Below are 21,125 nucleotides of genomic sequence, written 5' to 3' on the forward strand. Positions count from 1 at the left end.
CCTGTGCTGGTGGCACTGTCCCTGCCCGTGCCAGGGGTGGCACTGGGGGTCCCAAGGTCCCTGCACCACAAACCACTCAGAGCTAGGTGTTTATTGCCGGGCACTACAGGTACTTGTAGACCACGCGGGCGGGCACCGTCTGCAGCTCCAGGCGCACGGGGCACTTGTAGAAGTGGCTCAGGAGGGTCTCGGTGTAGCCCACCAGGAAGTAGATCTTGCTGGGGGGCAGTGCCCGGCTAAGCAGGGCACAGATCACCAGCAGGTTCCCGCGGCGCTTCAGCACCACCTCGTCCGCCAGGAGCCCCGGGAAGGTGCCATACATGAAGCGGCGCAGGAACGAGTCCTCCACTGCCCGCTCTGCCGCGCCTGCCTCGCCGTGCAGGTTACCTGGGCACAGGGGCACGGCTGGCACCGGGGGCTGGCACTGCTGCCACCCTGTGCTGGCACTGCCGACCCCCTGTGCCCACCCCACACATCCCTGCTCCCACAACACCCATGTGTCCCACAGTGCCCTCGTGCCCCACGTCCCTGCCCCTGTGTGATCCACACGGCGCTGTCCCCACAACGCCCCGTGATCCCTCCCCACGGGTGCCCTCATCCTCCCCACCCGCTGCCCCTCTGTGTGCCCCACGCCCCCCCGCCGTCCCCCCGTGCCCGGTACCCACCGGTGTGCAGGGAGAGCCAGCCCTTGCGGTGGGCGATGTAGTGGGGGGGATGTGCCTGCTCGTAGGTCACGGGCTTGTCCCCTTTGCCCACCCGGACCCGCGCCGCCCGCGTCTGCAGGGACAGGGGTCAGGGGGGCACAGCCCGGGGCGGGCACAGCCCGGGGGGCGCAGGGAGGGGACACCCCGGGGGCCCCAGGACTCACCTTGAGGCAGGCGGGGGTGGTGTGGAGGTGCCGGGGGACAGGCAGGGCACAGGGCAGTACCTGGGGGGGTCACAGGGCTGGGGGGCAGCCGGGGCTGGGGGCCTGTCCCAGTCCCCTGCCCCCAACAGCCACTGTCCCCCCGGACCCCGCTGTCCCCAGAGTGGGGTCAGCGCTGCTGGAGCCCCCCGGGGAGGGGACCAGTGCCCCCCACACGTGGTGTCCCCTGCACCCAGTGTCCCCCCGCACTCCGTGTTTCCTATATCCAGTGTCCCCAGTGTTCCCTATACGCAGTGACCCCCTTCCGCAGTACCCCCATCCCCTGTGTTCTCCATTCCCAGTGTTCCCAGTGTCCCCCCACCCCCACCATCCCCCCCCGGCCCCGTGTCCCCCCCATTCCCGGTTCCCCCGGTGCCCCCTCACCCTCAGGGCACGCGCAGCCGCCGCCATCTTGGATCGGGACCGGGGCGGCAGCGCCCCCTGGCGGCGGGAGGGCGGCACTGGGTCCCCCCCAGTACTGCCGGGGGGTTCTGGGGGGCTCTGGCTGCCCCTCCAGTACTGCCGGGGGGTTCTGGGGGGCTCTGGCTGCCCCCCCAGTACTGCCGGGGGGCTCTGGGGGGCTCTGGCTGCCCCCCCCCAGCCCCCGTCTCTCTTTCAAACTCGATTTTGGGGTCCCTGGCCTTGCTGGGTGGGGGGCTACCCCCACCATGGGGTGTTGGGGCACTGCCCCTCCTCTCTGGGGTGCCGGGGGCTCTCTCTGTGCCCCCCCAAACCCTGCAGCAGCCACTGGGATTACCCAGGTAAGACCCTCCTCAGAGCCCCCCCCCATATGAGGGGGTCTGCCCCCCATACCCTGGGCCCCCTCCCCCCCCCCCGGCTGTCAGTCACAGCCCCCCTTCCCACCTTCCGGGTGACCCCCACCCATCCTGAGGGGCTCCCCAGGTTTCCCCCCTCTTTCCACTCCCCTCCTGGGGGTCTCCCCCTCTTCCCCCCTCCACCCTGGGGGTCTCCCCAGATGTCCCTCCTTCCCCCCTGCAGTGGAGACTCAGAGCATGTGCTGAGGGGGGTTTATTTTGGGGGGGCTCCATCGTGTCTGTGCAGGTGCCAGTGCCGGGGGGCGGTTTGGGGGGCTCAGGGGAAGGCGATGGTGCTGAGGGGGGGCAGCTCCAGCGGGGGGTCGGTCGGAGGGGGGTCCCGGGGGGGTCCCGCGGGCCGGGGCCCCCCGTGGTGGCCGTACTGGAACTTGAGGCGCAGCTCCCCCAGGCGGGAGCGGGGCAGGATGTTGGGGATCCACTCGATGGTGAATGGGGTGGGCTCCTTCTGCGTGGGGGATGTGTGTCCTGGGGGGGCACGGCGGGGTGGGTGCAGGCCCCCCCTGCCCCTCCACTGAAGCCCCCCACCCTCCAGACTTTCCTTTAACCTCTCTTGAAGCCTCCAGGGGTGTTTTTGTAGCCCCCATTCTCTGGACCCCCTGTTCTGCCTCTCTTCAGAGCCTCCAGGGGTGTCTGTGTGTTTGCCCCTCACCGTCTGGGTCCCCCTTTCCCCCCTCCCTTGAAGCCCCCTCACCCTCTGGGCCTGCCCCCTCCTCCGAGCCCCCCCCTCCCCTGGGCTCCCCCTTTTCTCCCTCTCTTTACAGTCCCCAGGGTTCCCAGGATTCTGCTCCCCCTCCCCGTGGATTTCAGGGTCCCATCCTGCCCCTCCCTGTGGATTCTGGGGTCCCACTCTGCTCCCCCCCCCTCACTCACCAACTTTGAGGAAGGTCTGGAGCTCCAGGGGCCGCAGGGGGGGCTGTTTCTCGGGTGTCCCAAACCCGTCTCCCACGGGCTCCACCTCCACGCGGGGGGTCCGGAAGGGCTCGTAGGAGCCATCCCTGTTCTGCACGAAGCTCCTCGTGATCTCCAATGGCAGCTGTGGCGAGGGGGGGGTCAGGAGGGGTTGTGGGGGGGCTCTGGGGGGCCGGAGGGGCTGCTCCCCCCTTACCTCAGGCGTGTCGAAGATCTGCTTCACCTGCAGGACGTTGGTGATGTGCCAGGTGTACTTGGAGAAGGTGCCCAGGGGCAGCGCGTCCCTGCGCACGAAGGCTGGGGAGGGTGGGCTGTCAGGGCTGGGGGGGTCTTGCGGGGCTTCCTCCCCTTTTTTCTCTTTCTTCCCTTCACCTTTTGCCTCACCCACACACTTTTTTCCCCCCACTTTCCCCCCCTTTTTTTGTCCCTCTTTTCTCCCTTCTCCCCCTTTTTTTTTACCCTCTTTTTTCCCCCCTGTTTTCCCCCCCACCTCTTTTTTCTCCCTTTTCTCCCCTGGGATCCCTCACCCGTGGTGGAGTTGGGGAGCCTCTTCTTGCTGCTCCCACTGGAGATGCGCTGCTGGAGGGCATCAAAGAAGGCCTGGGGGATGTGGAACACCAGGGGCTCAGGACGCCCTGCAGGGGGAACAGGGGGAGCACAGGGATCAGGGGCTGGGGGATCCAGGACCCTCATCCTGCTCGGGCCCTGAGCGTGCCTGGGGCTGCTTGGATCAGCAGTGCTGAGGTCTGACCATGTTTCCAGGGAAGTATCTTGGATTTGGAGGCTGGTATTTCATTGGGTGCCCTGTGCCCCTTGTCCCCTCCCTGGGAGAGGAACCCAGCACCCTCCTGTCCATGAGGAGCTGGACTCTGACCCTGTTCCTCCCTCCCACCCTGAAATCCCCCGATGTCCCTTCCCTGTGCTGTCTGTGCTCCAGATGCCACCTGAAGATGCCCTTGGAGCATTTCTGTGGCCTCCTCCATGTTGGGGTCTCAGAGCTGGAGGCAGGTGGGGTCTCACCTGAGCAGGGCAGAGGGGCAGAATCCCCCCCCTCACTTTGATCTGACCTGAATCAAAGGCAGTAAAACTTCCCAGGGCACAATAAATTCCCTGCAAACCAGACAAAGCCCTGGGGGCAGTCCCTGGGTGGGCTGGAGCCCCAAAGCCCCCCTGGGTGCCCCCCAGACTCACCCTCAAACTGGTAGTGCATGGTTTGGTGGATGCGCTCCGTGACACTGGCCAGCCAGTCCTGGAAGGACAGGGACACCTGGGACTCATCCAGCACCTGGGTACAGCCTGCAGGAGGGAGGGAAGGGATGTTGGAATGTCATCCCCCAGAGCACCCACACATTCCCCAGGGGCATCTGTGGAAGCCAAACCAGCCCTTCCTGGCTGTGGGGTGGGATGGATGTGCTTTGTCTCAGGGAAAAAGGGAAAAATGAGGGATTTGTTCCACTTTCCAGGCCAAAACTAAAGCTGAGAGAGAGAAAAGCACCAAGCAGAGGCTCCTGCCCTGGCACAGGGCATTGCCAGCATGGAGAGAGGGTTTCTCCAGGGTTCTGAAGAAACTCAAAAGGACAGACCCTTCTCCAAACACCCCATGAAAACTCAAATCATAGAATCATGGAATGGTTTGGGTTGGAAGGGATCTTAAAGCCCTCCATGCCCATCCCATGGGCAGGGACATCTTCCACTATCCCAGGTTGCTCCAAGCTCTGTCCAGCCTGGCCTTGGACACTGGCAGGGATACAGGGGCAGCCACAGCTTCTCTGGGAATTCCATCCCAGCCCCTCACCACCCTCCCAGGGAAGAATCCCTTCCCAATACCCATATAAATCTACATAAACCCAGAGTGGGCACTGCCAAGGGGGCCCTGGGTGCCCCCAGACTCACTGTGTCTCTTCAGGGAGGACGAGGCGACTGGTGGCTTCCTGAGGCTGCTCCTTCTGGGGCCGGGATGAGCCGGGTCCGGAGCCAGGAGCGGGCTGGTCACCTGTGTCCCTGAGGGAGGGGTTGTCACTGCAGGAGTCACCCCATGGGATCCCTGCCTGTCACCTCCTTCCTTGGAGCCCTTCTCCTCCATAACACCACCATGAGCATGGGAAAAAACCCCTTTGGGCCAGGTTGGGGTTGTTCCCAAGGCTCCACTGGCACCGACACAGCTGGATCCTAGTCCCTTGGAGCTGCATTGCTGGAGGATTTCAAATCCCACCCAATCCTCAAGCTGGATCCCAGTCCCTTGGAGGTGCTCCCAAGGGGAATTTCAGCTCTCACCCATCCCACAGACCTTCCCAGGGCCACTCACCTGGCCCCACATCCTTTTTCCTCTTCCTGGCCTTGCCAGCAGCCACCCCCCGAGGCCGTGCTGTGGATCTGGGGCCACAAACCAGCTGTGGAATCACCGCACCCTTCAGACCTGGGGACACAAATCCTGTCCCTAAAAACATCTCAACCAGGGAACAGGGGGCTCATGTGCCCCTCCAATACCTCCCAGCACATCCCAAATGTTTGCAGGGGAATCCCCCCTCCTCCGGACATGCTCCTTTGGGGGGACATTGAGGGGAGGGGGGATTTTATCCTGCTCCCATTGTGCCCTCAGGGGGGGTTTCCAACCTTTGGATGCCCAAGGACAGCATGGGATGGGGATATCAGGGTGAAGCTTTTGGGGTGCAGAACCCCCTTGGGGCAGTGAACCCCAGATATTGCTGCTGTGGGAGGGGTTCACAGGGAATTAACCCCAGAGGCTGCTGTGGGAGGGGGTTCACAGGTTCCAGCCCTGGAAAACAACCCCAGCACGCCCTGAGCACCCAAGGCAGTGAATCCCAGTGGGATCTGCCCCCACCTAGCTCTCATGGGAGCACGGGGAGCTCCTCATTCTGCTCCCACACTCTGGGAACCAGGAGCTGGCTGCATCATGGTGGGAATCACTCCCCGTGCAGAGGGACTGGGCAGGACACAAACCCAACCCCCAGGGTAGCTGCTGACCGGGAGCAGGTGTAAGGGCTGCTGGGAGCTGCCAGGGCCCAGGCTGGGGTGTCACCAACCCCTCAACACCCCCCAAAGCCCCCGTGTGCCCCCCCTTCCCACCCCCGGCGTCGGAAGCGAGGAACTCGGCGAACTCCTGGGCCAGGCTCTCATCGCTGGCGAAGGCGCAGATGCAGGCGAAGAAGTGGATGCAGCGTGTTGGTGGGACCTCTTCCTCCTCCTCCTCCTCCTCCTCCTCCCCCTTGCCGTGCCCAGCGCGGGGGCTCCGGCAGGCGCAGGAGAAGCGGTGCTGAGCGAAGCAGGCGTGCAGGTAGCCCAGGTCGTGCCTCTGGCTGGCCTGGCACTTGACCACCAGCACGCTCCTGGTGACCCTCTGCACCAGCGGCCCCGTGGGCTCCGTCGCCAGCTCCCACAGGCTCTGCTTGGCCTCGGGGGGTGCCTGCAGGGAGCCCAGCACAGAGCTCTTGAGGGGCAGCGGCGTGGCCTCGGCCTGGCAGCCCAGTGCCAGCTTCAGGTGCTGGCACTGCTTGTCCTCCGCCACCGCCGTGCCACAGGCGGGTGCGTGGCAGCGCCCCGAGCTCAGCTGGGTGATGAGAGTGCCTTCGGGAGTCTGGATGGCGGTCTCGGAGACCCCCAGCTCCACGAAGCAGCGGGCGTGGTGCCCGCGGTGCCGCACGGAGTAGAGCTGCGCGGGGGAGCCGGTGAGGACGCGCACGGCGCCGGGGCCGGGTGGGCGGCGGGCGCCGGGCCGGAACACCGTCCCACACCGCTGGTTCTTGCAGCTCAGCCCCCGCGTGCCGTTGTAGGTGCCACAGCGGGGGCACTTGCGGATGCCCCGCAGGGTGGCCTTGCCCAGGTCCGACAGGAAGGAGGGGGCTTTGGGCCTCGATGGCGGGGAGTCCATGCTCAGGGAGCTGGGAGGGCACAGAGGGGGGAAATGAGGGGGAACAGATTAGTTGGCTGGTCACTGGTGGTGCCAGTGGTGTCCCAACAGTCCCTGGGACACGCTGTCCGATCCCTGTGCCATCCTGACAGTCCTTGAGCCACCCTGACAGTCCCCATGTCACCCCAGAAAACATGAATCATGGGCAGGAATGGGGGCAAGGAATGGGGGCAAGGAATGGGGCAGGAATAGGGCAGGAATGGGGGCAGGAATGGAGCGATTCCCTCTTGCCCCCCCATGTTGGGTTTTGCACCAGTTTGGCCAGTTCTGAGGATCAGAACAGCGACTTCAGCCCCTCAACCCATTCCCCCCCTCACACAGCTCCCTATCCCAGTGTGACACTGGGGGGGAGTGGGAGGGCTCCCCGTGACCCCCAGGAAGCCGTGCCCGTCCCTGCTCTGCCCCGCGTCCCCTGACCCCCAGCCCGGGGATCTCTCCCCCCAGCCCCAGGGAGGTCTCTCCCCCGCCCCGGTACCTGCAGCCCCGTTACCGCCGCTGTGGGCGCCGTGAGGGGGGGGTCCCACTTCCGCCATTCGCGCGCTCTTATTGGTCTGTCAGCACCACGTGTGCGTCCCGGGGGCTGCTGGGAGATGTAGTCCAAAGAGGGGCTACGGCCACACCAGGGCCTGGACTTCAACTCCCAGCAGCCCCCGCGGCAAAATTTCACCACTTTCTCCCCTTTCCCCCCCAAATTCCAACCTTTCCCCCCAAATCCCACCAGCACCCGCTCCACTCCCCCCCGTGACCAACAAAACACAGCACACAAGCTTCAGGGTTTTTTTAATTTTTCCTTTTTTTTTTTTTTTTTTTTTTTTTTTAAATTTTTTCCTTTTTTTATTCCATTTTTGTGGGTTTGTGTTTTTTTTTTTAAAGGCTGGGCAAGAGGTAGGATTAAAAAAAGGGTGTTTTTGGCCTCTGATAGATCAGGTTTGGGAGCTCTTCTCACCTTCACTCCCTTGTAAAACACACCTGGGATATCGAGGGAATTTTACACAATTCATTAAAAACTTTATATTCCAAGAGATATTTGATATCCACAAAAAAATAAGGGAAAAAAAGAAGATTTGAGGCATAAAATCACATCAAAAAGACTCCATGTCCTACCTTTAAATAAGGAAAAGTACAAAAGTGGCCAAAAGTTGTGCAAAATTCTTCAATTTGCTCAAATATTTTACAGGAAAATGTAGAAATCAGTAAAAAAAAAAAAAAATCAAAGTAACAACCCTGGAGGGATTTGTCACGTTTTAGCAACAGGAATTTTGCTGTCCCAGGGTGGGAATCTTGGCTCACGTGGGGAGATGGGTGTTGTCACACCCTTTTTTTCCCCCCATCGTAAGGCAAAACCGACCCTGAAAAACACACTGAGATCCACAAAAAATGATGTAAACGAGTAATTTATCCTCAAAAAAAACCCCTCCCGGTGGAAGAAAAACCAGAGGGTTTTTCCAAGAGGCTGCTTAAAAACAGGGTGTGAGGCTGAAGATGTGGCAGCTCCAGGATTCCCACACTTTTGGCTTATTTTGGGGGGGTTTACAGCTGTTTATGGTGTATTTTTCCATCGGCTCCGAGGGAAAACCTCCCCAAAAATACAAAAACAAGGATGACTTGTGCAATTCCTGCCCCAATTCTGAGCTAAGGCAGCGAAGTCCCTGCATTTGTGTTTCTAAAAAACACTGAATTTAAGAAACACATCAAAAGGAGGAAAAAACAACCAAGGCAGAAGGCGGCGATCCAGCATCTGGGTGTGGGGGGGGAAGGGGGGATTTTGTTAAAATTGAAAGGGTGGGGGCGATTTTTCCATGATTCCAACCCCTCGGATTGTGGCTCTGGTAATAAATACCCGGGTGGGGGGTGCTGGGGGGTCCCTGCGCTCAGGGGGTCTCGAAGCCCACGCGGAAGCCGGGCTGGGGGGGCACCACGGCGCCGTTCTGGCCCTGGGGGGGTTGCACTCCATAGTTGGGGCCCATCCAGGCTGCTGCCGACTGGGTCTGGCTGTGGGGGGAGAGGAGAATCCCTTAGGAATGGGGGGGGATAAGGGAAGGGGGGTTTGATGAGGAATTGGGGCACTGAGAGGGGTGGGGGAGTTGTTCTCCACCCGTCCCAAGCGCCATGTCCTGGAGCGGAACAGCTTTGAGGGGGTTGTAGGGTCACAAAGCCGTTTCCCAAGGGGATAAAAAGGAGATTAAAGCCCCCCCCGAACTCACCTGAATCCCTGCTGGTTCCAGGCCTGGCCATACACGCCATAGGTGGGCACCTGCCACCCGTTGGGCACGTACTGCCCGAGCTGGGCCCCGCCGTACCACTGCCCCCACTGCCCGTAGGGAGGGGGGTAACTCAGCTGGTTCTGTGGGAAGAGCCAGGGTAGGAATCAGGGAATGACACCTTCCACCAGGCCAGGCTGCTCCAACCTGGCCTTGGACACTGCCAGGGACACAGGCTCCCCCCTCCTGTCAGGAAGTTGCAGAGAGCGACAAGGTCCCCTCCGAGCCTCCTTTTCTCCAGGCTGAGCCCCCCCAGCTCATTCACATTTTCCAGCCCCTTAAGGAATTCCCAGCAGACACTAAGGAACTTCCCAGAGGAGCAGCCCTGACCTGCTGCACGGGGCTGACCATGTCAGGGGTCTCCTTGCCCCAGTAGCACTTCACGACGTGGCCCTCGATGGTGGTGCCGTTGACGGACACGATGGCGTGCGCTGCACTCTCGTGGGAATTGAACCTGCCGGGATCAAGGTGGGACAACACGAGCCACTCACTCAGGGAATAACAGCTGGGATAACCCCCAGGGTCCTCGCTAGCCCAGGATGGGTTTGGGGCCTCAGAATCAGCTGGAACTGCCCCTGTCCCACCCCAGTAGGTGGCAGGACGTGAGGTCACGGGTGACGAAGGGTTGGGGCTGCTCTTCCTGTCCCCATGCTGTGATTCTCCCTAAATACACTGGAAAATCCAGCAAGGAGAGCAGTCAATTTATGATGTTTTCTGCTATATGGAGCTTCATCAATAAAGGGATGGTGGTTTTGGAAAGACTCAAAGTGCTTCAGTAACTCCTCTGAGATGACACAACAGACCAAGGTCCTGTACGGTTCCAGCTGTTTTCTGGGGGTTTTCCTGCGTGTTACAGCCCATAACCCCTCCTCAGAGCAGAGGGAGCTGCTGCAGCGTGGGCTCTGCAGCCTGGCAAACTCCCACCCGTGCAGACCCACCATGCCCTCGGCCCACCTACCGCACGAAGGAGTATCCTTTATCCGGGAACACTCGGATCTCCAGGATCTGCCCAAAGGGGGAGAAGGTCTGGCGCATCAGCTGCTCTGGAGCAGGAAGGACAGGGAGCGGCGTGAGGAACCCGCAGGGGCACAGGAACAGGGGGCACAGGGGGAACCCCAGGAACAGGGGGCACAGGGGGAACCCCACGTACCTGTGAGGCCCGAGGTAACCCCCCCACAGTACACGGTGCAGTTGCTGGGGCTGGACTGGGTGACCACATCGTCGTAGGACAGTTGTTTGGTGTTTGCTGGGAGAGATTGGACAGGGATTTTCAGTGGATTCGACAGGAATGGTGGGGGAATTATAATTATAATCCTGACTGGCAAAAGGTGTTGAGCACAACCTGCAAACACCCCACTGAGAATCTCTGTGGAGAGACTTAAGAGCGCCTTCTAGTGACTAAAGGGGCTCCCAGAGAGCTGGAGAGGGACTTGGGACAAGGGATGGAGGGACAGGACAAGGGGGGAATGGCTTCCCACTGCCAGAGAGCAGGGTTAGATGGGATACTGGGAAGGAATTCCTGGCTGTGAGGGTGGTGAGGGGCTGAGAATGGAATTCCCAGAGAAGCTGTGGCTGCCCCTGTATCCCTGGCACTGTCCAAGGCCAGGGTGGACAGGGCTTGGAGCAACCTGGGCTAGTGGAAAGTGTCCCTGCCCATGGCAGGGGGTAGAATGGGATGGCTCTGAGGTCCCTCCACCCCAACCCATTCCGTGATTCCCTGACTCGGGAGGCTGGCAAGGCACCCAGCTGAGCACCTACACTCATAGGTGCTCTTTGGAGCCGGAGGTTTCCTCGTGGCCCAGTTGGTGCGGATTTGCCGTCCCCCGAGCCACTGCCCCCCCATCTGCTGGATCGCGTTCTCTGCGTCCTGTGGGGAGAGGAGACAACAAAACCCTCTGTCAGCAACTCCTCCCCTGTGAGAGAGCCAAGGGAGTGACATCGCCGTGCTCCTGACTGACAAAGCCCTGGCAGTGTCCAAGGCCAGGCTGGACGGGGCTGGGAGCAACCTAGTCCAGTGGAAGGTGTCTCTGCCCATGGCAGGGGGTGGAACTGGATGGGCTTTAAGGTCCCTTCCAACCCAAACCATTGTGGGATTCTGTGATTTATATGGGTTTATATATAGAGAGAGAAGCTTCTCCCCATGACAGGCAGGGAAACCAAAGCTGGAGAGAGATTGGGACTGAGAACACTCCAGTGACAATCATCGAGGCAAGCTCAAGACCATGGCACAGCTCAGCCATTTACTGAAGAAGAAGGGATCTTTCCCATTTATTGACAAAGGAAATGAAGGATGTAACCCATTTACTGAGGAAGGAAACAAAGGGATGTTTCCCCTTTATTGAAGAAGGAAACTAGAGGATCTTACCCGCTTACTGAAGAAGGAAAGGAAGGGATCTTACCCATTTATTGAAGAAGGACACGAAGCCATATCCCTTGGACTTCCCTGTCGCCATGTCCTTGACCACCCGTGCGTCCCTACAAAGCACAAACAAGAGCCAGTTCAGCCCCTTCCAGTGCAGCCCCTCCTCGAGTCCCTGAGTCATTTTCCTCTCTCACCTCCACTAATCCTCAGCTCTTCACTGCACCAGCAACACACTCAAAGCAAAAGGCTCCTTGTCTACACAGAACTTTACTAAGGCTTTGCCAGGTAGCAGCAAAATTAAAACTTAATTGTGTAAACATGTAAATCAATGGCTTCTCTAACAAATGTCTGCACTCTACAGCTGGCTCCTGCTTCAAAACACTCTCACAGACCGTTAAGGCACAAAGCATGGTCAAAGCAGCTATTCCAGATGGCTTAAGGCTGACGTGAGCTGAATGGCTCTCTTGAACCACGCCATTTTTAAACTTTTATTTATTTGCCAACACATTCTACATACTCATTCCAAATATTAAATAGAAAAAAAAATAAAAAAAAAGAAGATAGGAATTAAAAGGCATACATCGCCTGTTAACTGAATTCTTTAATTCTTGGGTCGTTACCCCCTGTTTGGACTGTGGGCAGCTGTAAATTTTGAGAGATTGATATTTCAGAAATTAGTGAAGAAAACACTGCAATATTCATATCTTTACAAACTACACATTACACAGCATTGGTACAACAGAGATTGGAACTACGAAATATATATAAAAAAGAGGGAAAAAAATGAATAAAATTGATAAAAATAAATAAGAAAACTACAACGTTTGTCCACTGTGAACTGTAGCTTGTGGTTAGCCATGGAATTCTGTCCATTCTTCAGGGACACTCTGCAAAATAACCAGAGCCCTATTATTTGGGATTGAGTTAGGAAGAGAACCCAGTTACCAGAGCTAAACCCACTGGAGGATACAGCAGCAGTTCGGGGCCCAGCCAGCCCAGGGTGAGGTGTCCTCATCCCAGGCCACCCTCTCCTCCCTCCCACCACGGACAGGCAGGAAAAGAAACAGAAACAGCAGCAAAACCACTCAGGAAGTCATGCAATTTAGGGCTGGAGAAGTCAGAGGGGGCAGAGGAAAAACAGTGTTAATGTGGGCACAGCATTGAGACTCAAAGGAGAAGCCACAATGGAGAGAAAGTTTGTTAAGGCCTGGAGTTTGTAAGCCTAATTAAGTGTAATTATGGCACCCGCAGCATGACAGTGTCAGTGGTGCCTAATGAAAATCCCTCTCCCAAAGCTACAGCAGGAATATTTGTCCTTTCCTCTCTGTTAGACCCTCCCCCACTTCCCCTTTTTTCTCTTTCCTAGGTCAGAACTTGGATCAAACATTACAAATTGCCAGAGAAAAGCCACTTTGGGAAGCTGAGTCTAGAGAGGGAGTGAGGGAAAAACTCATCTCTACTTACCCTCAACTGAAAACTTGGGAATAAAGACTTGAGAACAAGTGAAAACATGCACAGAGCAAGTGAAAAAAGGAACCACAACGAAACGGTGTTTGTTTAAAAAAAGCCAGATGCAAAGAATTACCCAATTTCTTTCTGAGCTAATCATGCAGTACTTCAACCTCGGTGTCATTAATGAAAAAAAGCTCAGTTTGGCACCAGTAAAGATTAAAATAAAAAGAAATCAATCAGGAAATATTCCATTAGCAGCACAATTCCACAGGCTGGTCACTGATAAAGAACAGGTAAAGTCAAGTCACTTCATTCAATCACTTGTTTTTCCAGGTTAAACTTAAATAAGAAGAAAATCTGGGTCATTCTGAGTTTGGAAAAAGAGTTCAAAAAAGTCATTAAGGGGATAATTCTGCTTTTTTGGGGAAAAAACTGAGTTTCAGCTTGGATGGTCAGTTTGAGCCAAGGCAAACCACAAGTGTTCTGTGTGTCAGCAGCACAAGCACCACTCCCCATCACCACCATCACACAGGGATAGCTCTTCCAGGGAAAAAACTCTTCCAGGAAAGATGGGACAACAGGCCTGGCCTCAAATTCAGGGGTAGGAGGGAGCTTAGGGGGTTATTTATGGAATGTGTGTCCACTGAGCTGTCACCTCTGATACCCAGGTAGGGGGAAACTCTCTCTCACTGCCCGCTCCTGCCTCCTTCTCCCATCATTCCAGCCTGTCCCTTCCATCCAGCACATCTGGCCAGAGGATGAGAGCATGAACTGCCTCCTTGGAGCCCTCCCTCTGCACTCCCTGGTGACCATTAGCTGCAGTCAGGCATTGGGGATGTCTGAAGCAAGACCACACACAGATAAATTTTAAACCTTCTAATAAAAGGAAATCAAGCTGGCATTAAAAGAGGAATAAACTGGACTCTTGAGGGGTAAAAAAAAATAAAACAACAAAAAACAAACTTACTTCAATTAAATGCTTCACTACCCAACACTCCAAAGCACTCTATGTTCTTACATCACCATCAAGAAACTCCAATGTCCAGTACAGACAACACTACAAGGAAAATTAATGGTTTACGTTTGGAGGACGGAATGAAGGAACTGCTCCTCTCTCTGCTACACCCTGAGTAGGACAGACTGGCAGGGAGGGCTGGGACCATCCCTGCCCCGCTGGGACCAGCTCAGCTCCCTGACCCCTCTGGGGGGCCCTGGGTCAAGGGCTGACGCTGCCCCAGTGCCCCAGCGAGCCTTGTGCTCAAAAAAGGTTCATTTTGTGGGAAATGGGGATTAACTCCATAAAAAACATTGGCCATGAGTGGCTGGCACCCCAAAAATCCAGAGTGCAAACTGGGCTGAGAGGGCCAGGGAAATGCACACCCCGGGCTGAAGAGTCTGGATTTTCCAGTGTTGCTTTGCCAAATGAGGCAAGGAGGATAAAGCCAAAGCAAGCTGGACACAACTGTTCCAGGAAAGCAGAACAAACTGGGATAAAGGATTCGGGTGAGAGGCTGCTGTGTGACCAGAGGAGTGTGTGTCCCTGCCCTGCACAGTGTTACTTACTCACACACAAAGCTGCCTCCACTTGGGAGAGAGAACTTGGAGATTATGTGCCCTAAAAAAGGACTTACGATATTCTTCCAAAGGGGGCAAAGGCTGCTTTGATGTCTTCAGTTGTGATCTCTGGACTGAGGTCTCCCACAAAGACATGGAAATGGTCTTTTGGGGAAAAAGAGAAAGAAGCACTTAATGGTTGAACAACTCTGTACAGAATAGAGTAAAAAAAAAAATAAATTAAGAAAACCTTTATTAAAACTCCAGCTATTATTAAAAATACATTATTAAATACAACAAAAATACCTAATATATACCACAAAAAATAAATTAATAATCAATTAATATTCATGAATTAATATTCTTCTACATGAAGACCAGAGTTTGCTGTGGAACAGAATTCACTGCTGTTCTCTGTGCTTGGCAGTGCTACAAGTCAGTGATTTGAAGGACACTGCAGTCACTTTTGTATCTTGATTTTTACCAACTGCTTTTAAGACCTGCCAGTATTTACTGTACAAATCTGAAACTACTTACTTAATGTGTCCAGATTACACAAAAATTTTTCTCTTCCTATGCCAGCATTAAGCTGTGACACAGAATTATGGAATCATAGAATGGTTTGGGTTGGAAGGGACCTTTAAAACACCCAGTCCCATACCCTGCCACAGACACCTTCCACTATCCCAGGCTGCTCCAAGCCCTGTCCAACCGGGCCTTGGACGTTTCCAGGGGTGGGGCAGCCTTAGCTCCTCTGGATGTGGCAGGAGATCACTTGCTCCTTGAAGTCCCATAAGCTGGAATGCTTCAAGAAACGCAGGAGGGATTTTGATCCTACCCACAATGTCTGGGTTAACACTGCAGGTCATAAAGGACAGATCAAAACAACCCAACTTAACAGTTTGCCATGAAAGGAGGAAAACCAGTCCTGAATCTAAAGAGTTTTTCACCACAATCACCGTGTCCCCCAGATCTGTGCTACAGCAGATACCAAACTCCAGTCAACTCAGATGCTGCCGTGGTTTACCCTCACCAGCCTACAGGAATTCCAAGGGAAGCCTTTCCATAAAAAATAAATGGAGAGAAAAAAAAAAAACCAAAACCACCCAAACACAGCTTCAGGTGGTTGGTGAAGACCCTGGAGATATTTCCACTTATGTTTAAGAAGACACAGTTACCTTGTGAACGCTGTGCTGGCAACGGAACTACCTGATGGCAAAGATCAGATTTCTTCTTCAGTTTATTAAGACAAAGACATTAATTAGGACTACAATAAAAACATTCCCACAAAGCATCATTTGATGTATTTATGTTTAAGAACTTGTACAACTCAGGCATAAGTGGTACTTACTGCTGGTGTCCTTCTTCTGGCTGCTGGGGGTGGTGGCCCAGTTCACTTTGACCTCCTGCAAATGGAAGATCATTAGATCCTGGAACTCACAACTGAGCTCAAGACACCTCCAGCACTTAATTCTGACCCTACAGAGCTCCCCATGGGCAAGGCTGGGGTGAAAGGTCAAGTTTAACACATATTTCTAGGGAGAGGGCTTGTTCTTAAGATTATTCTGAGGGCTGGAGCAGCTCTGCCACGGAGACAGGCTGGAAAAGCTGGGGGCGTCCAGCCTGGAGAAGGCTCTGTGGAGACCTCAGAGACCTTCCAGTGCCTAAAGGGGCTCCAAGAGCTGGAGAGGGTCTTTGGACCACGGGGAATGACTTCCAAATATCTTACAGGGAAGTGTCAAGAGGATGGGGACAGACTCTCTTCAGTGCTGCCCAGTGACAGGATAAGAGGCAACGGGCATGAACTGAAACGTGGGAATTTCCACCTGAATATGAGGAAAATACGATGGAAAACTTTCCTTTGAGGGTGACAGAGCCCTGGAACAGGCTGTGGAATCTTCTCTGGAGACATTCAACCCCTGCCTAGACAACACCCTGTGTAACCTGCTCTGGGTAAACCTGCCTTGGCAGGGGGGCTGGGTGGGATCATCTCCAGAGGTCCCTTCTAACCCCAACCACTCTGGAATTCTGTGGGCGTTCCTCCCTCCCAGTTCCACATTCCCACCTCCCTCTGCCTTCTTCCTACAACAGTCTGAACTTCTCTTCCCAGCCGCGTTCTGTTACAGTCTCTGTCCCAACGAAGTGTCTGACAGCTCCAGTGTGTCTGCAGTGGAACTGTGCCCCTGGATCCATCCTCCCCACCCGGGGACAGCCTGCTGTCCCGCTCACTCACCCGCAGCCAGGGCAGCTTACCTTACCCATTATCTTCCTGCCGTTCATGGCCGCCAGCGCGGCGGCCGCGTGCCGGTGCTCGTAGAACTCCACGAAGCAGTAGGGATCGTTTCCAGCTGTCTGAGACAACAGGCAAACCCAGGGTCAGGGATGCAAACCTCCTCAGGCTGCACTCAGCTGCTCTGCTCAGCTCCTGATTCCTCACCCCTCAGCATCCCCACGTGGACAGGCTTTTTCACTGCACAGGGATTGCATTCAGGGACTGACAAAGCTCTGCCTTACAAAGTTGAAATTAGAGAATTTTTAAAATCTCATTTACAACCCCCCCCACGGTTTAAGCTGTTCACTCCCCCTCGCCATGTCCACCCATCCTTAAATTCACACCCCAGGCACAAGGCAGGAATGATGCCAAAAGCACACAGCAGCACCTCCAGGCTTATTACCCCCTTTAACTGGTCGTGCCCTTTTTCCAGGGGAATTCCCAGACACACAAGTACGGCCTGGAGCCATGAGCCATGAGGAACACGGCAATCAGTGCAGGCTCTTACATCCATGATCATCTTGCAGTTTTTGCATGGTCCGATCTGGCTGAACAGCTGGAGGATCAGAGCCTCGGTCACGTCCCTGGACAGGTTCCCCACGTACCTGAGGATCAAACACAGCACAGACACGGGTGTTGGTCACACTGGGAGCTGCAGAGGGCTCTGGGCAAGGGACTGCAGGGACAGGAAAAGGGGGATAGCTTCCCCCTGACAGAGGGCAGGGTTAGATGGGATACTGGGAAGGAATCCTTCCCTGGGAGGGTGGGGAGGGGCTGGGATGGAATTCCCAGAGAAGCTGTGGCTGCCCATCCCTGGAAGTGTCCAAGGCCAGGCTGGACAGGGCTTGGAGCAACCTGGGAGAGTGGAAAGTGTCTCTGCCCCTGGGATGAGCAGGGATGGCTTTAAGGTCCCTTCCAACCCAACCATTCTATGATTCTATTATTTAATCATATTTATTTGAACTTATTTGGGTTTGTATGGGATGTTTGGAGAGGAAGGGTCAGTCCAACAGGGCAGCCTGGTCTAGTGGAACGTGTTCCTGCCCACGAAAGGGGGGTGAGATAAACTGGATTATCTTTAAGGTCCCTTCCAACTCAAATAACTCCATGACCCTGTAACTCCATGAACTCAACCCACCAAACTGATTTCCACGCACAGAAATGGCAGTTCTGGTATCTGTACAACATCATCATTCCCCAGGCACCATTTCCCAGCTGCCCCAACAGCTCAGGCTGGTGTTTGTCAAGGTTGTTACACAACATTTGGTCCATTTCTTTCAAAGGCCTCAGGTTTTGGAAGCATCAGATCTGTGTGAGACCACAGGCCAACGTGCTCGAGTGCACAAACACAACCCCAACCCCTGCTCCCATCTGGGATTTTGGCTTTCTCAGACCCCCATGAACCACAGGTGGGTGTTTTTGTTGTTGTTGTCAAGCCCAAGTCACGAGATTTTTATAAAAAGCACAGCGAGAAACCTCAGCCCCCGAGGTGTGGCAGCAGCTTCCCACAAAGGAATGTTCTGTGGGTAACCTCTGCCACGGGAATCCTGGACAAATCCCACCACCAAAACCACCTGGGTGCACCTGCAACCCCCCCACCTGCTGCCAAGAGTTGTAAAGGTGTTGTAGGAAAACAACCAGGCAGCAACAACAGGGGCTGCTCGTGCTCCTGGTGTTGACACAAGGCCAGGAACCTGCCAGAGGGATGAGCTCCAATATTTGGTTAGGCAGATATTGTGGGAAGGAGACACAGAGCCTGTTTTGCTGCCAGAAGTGATAAATACAGGAGCCCTGTGTTAATAATTTGGACAACTATTTCAGGGAGGAGTCAGGAGTGTATTTTAAAATCCCCAGACAGACCTTCACAGCCATCATCTTGCTCTGAGTAATTCCTGCACTTCTGACAAGTTTCCTTAAGCCCTAAAACCTTCAAAAAAGGAGGGATTGGTGCACTTCATTAAGGTAATTAACCAGGACATTATCCCCCACATCAAGTTCAACCAAGAGTCAGAATCACAGAATCATTTACTTGAGAAAGACCTCATGAAGTCCAACCTTTGACTGATCATCACCTTGTCAACCAGACCAGAACTAGAAAGGCCTCTTTTTTCCTCCCCCTTTTTTTTTCAATATTGTCATCCTTTGGATAATGCATAAACTGAGCCTCATGTGACCTTCTGGGTCCAAATTAATTTGTGACTGAGAGTTCCCCAAACAGGGTGCCCACACCCCAAGCTCTGCACTCACAGGAGGAGATCTCAGTCCTGTCTCTTCCTGCACCTTTCCCATCCTTCTCTTTCCTGCTAATTGGAAGAGAATCCAATTAATGAGTTGGTTGGTGACTCTCTGCAGATGAAGGACTGTATTTTCCAACTTTATTCACTGCGTGTGGCTTCTTGAGAAGTAAAACCCAACCACTGCCAGCACTTCTTTCAGACACACAAACTGAATTAGGACACGTATTCCACAAGCATCCCTGGACTTCCATGGAAAACACAAACAAGAGGACTTAGTCACTTCAAACCCATCTTGTAACCACTCTGCAGATCTGCAATCTGCTGGTGAAGAGTGGTTTTCAAGGAAGGGAGAACAAGCTGCCTCTCCAGGAAATCATTTACATAAAAGAGCTCCTAAAGGATCTACACCCCCTCACAGACACGGGTTATGTGGAAATGGCAAAACCAAGGTGTTACTTCCAATAACGTCTGGAATCTATTCCAGAAAAATGTCTGAAATGTGCTAAAGGAAGGAAAGGAACAGGGACAGGGGTGCAGAGGGCTTTGGAGGCCCCTCACGATGTCACACAACTGAGGGAGCCCCAAAATCTACACCCAGGTGGGGTTTCTGGAGCAGAAATCCTACAGAAATCCTCGCGTAGACATGGATTTAACATGCACTTTGGCCCCCCAGCTGCAAAGATCACCTTAAGCTGCACTTTCTGCCTTCAACTGCTCGTTCTAAACGTGCCCTGTGACACCCAGCTCGTGACAATGCCCTGTGTGATTTGAGAAAGTCACTGGGAGGTGCCATAGGAATCCCATCCCAGGGTGTTGCTCAGTCCTCAGCTGTGCTCAGAACCCGGCCGTGTTTAAGGTCGGACTCAATGATCCTGGAGATCTTTTCCACCCTCAGTAATTCCATGTCTGTGCCACAAGCTGCACGTGCTCCAGGACAGGGACCTCATTCCCTCGGGAACACACCGAGACCACCAGGCTCCACACAACCATTGGGATGGGGGGGGGACATCTTCCTAAATAAACACAAAACACACCAACAGGTCTGACCATGTTTGCTGATGCCGAGAATAGCTCCCAAAATGTGGGAAGACAACGGGATTGGAGGAGCAGACAGAGTGGTCACTGCCGTGAGGCACCTCAAGGGCTTGTTTTCCTGCGGTCACTCAGCCAAGTTGTTTCTCAAGCCCTGGGGAGGTGCAGCAATCCAAGGGCACAATGTTCCCTCGCCTTGGAATGATTCCCTCTCCCTCCTGCCTTTGCTCCTGCACTGGAGAATGAAGCTGGTAGAGGTCAGATGGGAAGACTGGAGGCTGATTTCCCTGATCTACACGAGGGATACCACTCCAGGTAACACCTGCCTGGGAAAAGGAGGGAAACACACAGCTCAGGTGTGCACAGGAGCTCTGGGAAACAGCACCAGGGGTGCACAGGAGCTCTCCCGTGCCTGGAAAAGTGTCAGGTGTCCACAGCACCACCACCTTTTCCTAATACCCAATGTAAACCTCCCCGACACAGCTTCATAATTAGTTCTTTGGGAAGTAACAGGCTCAAGGCGTGCTTTGAACACTGGGGCAAACAACGGATTCATGGGCACCTCCTGGGTACTTCCTTGGAGCTGCTGATCATGGCACTGGGGCTCCAGCTGTTTCCCAGGGCAGTGCCCACATTCCCTGGGAGCTGGTGGTGCCACGTGCTCCAGAGATAGTAAAATCCAGCCAGACGCTCACAAAATGCACATGGAGCATGTGGGATGATAGGATCGTCATCATGGAACGGTCTGGGGTGGAAGGGACCTTGATCATCCAGTTCCGTCCCCTGCCACGTGCTAGGATGGACTGGGGAGGGCGGACACATCTTCCAGACCCCCTTTTCCTCCAGAAGTGAGCTGGAGGCCCGGGATAACATCCGGATCGCGGGGCAGGACGGCGGTGACCAGCACTGGGAACCGGGAAGGGGCAGGAACACCGCAGGGGGCGCCGGGTACCCCTTAGCCCCAGGCGGGGGTCGCTCCCCCAGCACTGCGGGCAGCTGAGGGCCCGCGGCGGAGCCCCAGCGGCGCCGCCGGTGCCTGAGGGGCCCCTCCGTGAGGCGACCCCGGGCCGCCCCTCCCCGCGGAGCCGGGAACAATAGGCGGTCTCGCCCCCTCCCCACTCACAGGGTCTTGGGCATTTCATCCTCCATGGCGCCGCCGCCGCCCACCCCGGCTCTTCCCGCCCGCCGGGGCGGCCCCGTGAGCCCTGGGCAGCCCGGGCAGCCCGAGCGGCGCCGGCCCCGCCGGCGGACGGTCCCGCGGCAGCTCCTCGCAAGATGGCGGCGGGCGGGCGGGCTGAGGGGGCTGGGGGGGGGCGGTGGAGGGGCGGGAACGCGCGTGCGCGGAGAGAGCGCGGGAACGGAGCGGGAGCGCGCGCCC

At 55.6% G+C, this 21,125-nt stretch overlaps 3 protein-coding genes across 7 annotated transcripts; all 3 read right to left on the minus strand.

The window, feature by feature from the left end:
* Nucleotides 1-76: 76 nt before the first annotated feature.
* MRPS24 (mitochondrial ribosomal protein S24) lies at nt 77-1,394 on the minus strand. Its single transcript, XM_027746702.2, has 4 exons — nt 1,289-1,394; nt 869-928; nt 666-777; nt 77-387 (listed from the first exon to the last, which is right to left on the minus strand). Exons 1-4 carry the CDS (start codon nt 1,313-1,315, stop codon nt 104-106), a joined length of 483 nt encoding a protein of 160 aa, XP_027602503.2. The 5' UTR covers nt 1,316-1,394; the 3' UTR covers nt 77-103.
* Nucleotides 1,395-1,888: 494 nt separating this feature from the next.
* On the minus strand, nt 1,889-7,098 carry CUNH2orf42 (chromosome unknown C2orf42 homolog). 2 transcript variants are annotated; one of them, XM_039386065.1, is made up of 9 exons: nt 7,053-7,098; nt 5,737-6,548; nt 4,955-5,065; nt 4,543-4,650; nt 3,841-3,945; nt 3,177-3,284; nt 2,846-2,946; nt 2,611-2,773; nt 1,889-2,185 (listed from the first exon to the last, which is right to left on the minus strand). In XM_039386065.1, the coding sequence occupies exons 2-9, from the start codon at nt 6,536-6,538 to the stop codon at nt 1,911-1,913; spliced, it is 1,773 nt and encodes a 590-aa protein (XP_039241999.1). In that variant the 5' UTR covers nt 6,539-6,548; nt 7,053-7,098; the 3' UTR covers nt 1,889-1,910. The 2 variants fall into 2 exon arrangements, with proteins under 2 accessions (XP_039241999.1, XP_027602486.1); XM_027746685.2 differs by having other exon boundaries at nt 1,918-2,205.
* Nucleotides 7,099-7,388: 290 nt separating this feature from the next.
* TIA1 (TIA1 cytotoxic granule associated RNA binding protein) lies at nt 7,389-20,996 on the minus strand. Of its 4 annotated transcripts, none has more exons than XM_027746703.2 (12): nt 20,871-20,995; nt 16,987-17,083; nt 16,460-16,558; nt 15,558-15,612; nt 14,284-14,371; nt 11,238-11,313; nt 10,597-10,705; nt 9,989-10,084; nt 9,797-9,881; nt 9,169-9,292; nt 8,782-8,921; nt 7,389-8,569 (listed from the first exon to the last, which is right to left on the minus strand). In XM_027746703.2, the coding sequence occupies exons 1-12, from the start codon at nt 20,894-20,896 to the stop codon at nt 8,449-8,451; spliced, it is 1,116 nt and encodes a 371-aa protein (XP_027602504.1). In that variant the 5' UTR covers nt 20,897-20,995; the 3' UTR covers nt 7,389-8,448. The 4 variants fall into 4 exon arrangements, with proteins under 4 accessions (XP_027602504.1, XP_027602505.1, XP_027602508.1 ...); XM_027746704.2 differs by having other exon boundaries at nt 16,460-16,554; nt 20,871-20,971; XM_039386084.1 differs by lacking the exons at nt 7,389-8,569; nt 8,782-8,921 and having other exon boundaries at nt 9,206-9,292; nt 9,797-9,876; nt 20,871-20,996.
* Nucleotides 20,997-21,125: the final 129 nt, after the last annotated feature.

Source organism: Pipra filicauda, unplaced genomic scaffold, assembly GCF_003945595.2.
Source record: "Pipra filicauda isolate LSUMZ 115617 unplaced genomic scaffold, ASM394559v2 scaffold462_size518177_pilon, whole genome shotgun sequence".
Lineage (NCBI taxonomy): Eukaryota > Metazoa > Chordata > Aves > Passeriformes > Pipridae > Pipra > Pipra filicauda.

Excerpts from the sequence above, each read along its gene's own strand:
- CUNH2orf42 (XM_039386065.1), bottom strand. The coding sequence starts at position 6,538 with ATGGACTCCCCGCCATCGAGGCCCAAAGCCCCCTCCTTCCTGTCGGAC. Across the intron at positions 4,651-4,954 it reads GAAAAAGGATGTGGGGCCAG|GGACACAGGTGACCAGCCCG; the intron begins GTGAGTGGCCCT and ends CCCCTCCCTCAG. Across the intron at positions 3,285-3,840 it reads CATGCACTACCAGTTTGAGG|GGCGTCCTGAGCCCCTGGTG; the intron begins GTGAGTCTGGGG and ends TTCCCCCTGCAG.
- TIA1 (XM_027746703.2), bottom strand. The coding sequence starts at position 20,896 with ATGGAGGATGAAATGCCCAAGACCCT. Across the intron at positions 9,882-9,988 it reads GGTTACCTCGGGCCTCACAG|AGCAGCTGATGCGCCAGACC; the intron begins GTACGTGGGGTT and ends TTCCTGCTCCAG. Across the intron at positions 8,570-8,781 it reads TGGAACCAGCAGGGATTCAG|CCAGACCCAGTCGGCAGCAG; the intron begins GTGAGTTCGGGG and ends CTCCCCCCACAG.
- MRPS24 (XM_027746702.2), bottom strand. The coding sequence starts at position 1,315 with ATGGCGGCGGCTGCGCGTGCCCTGAGG. Across the intron at positions 778-868 it reads CCACCCCCGCCTGCCTCAAG|ACGCGGGCGGCGCGGGTCCG; the intron begins GTGAGTCCTGGG and ends CTGTCCCTGCAG. Across the intron at positions 388-665 it reads CTGGCTCTCCCTGCACACCG|GTAACCTGCACGGCGAGGCA; the intron begins GTGGGTACCGGG and ends CCCTGTGCCCAG.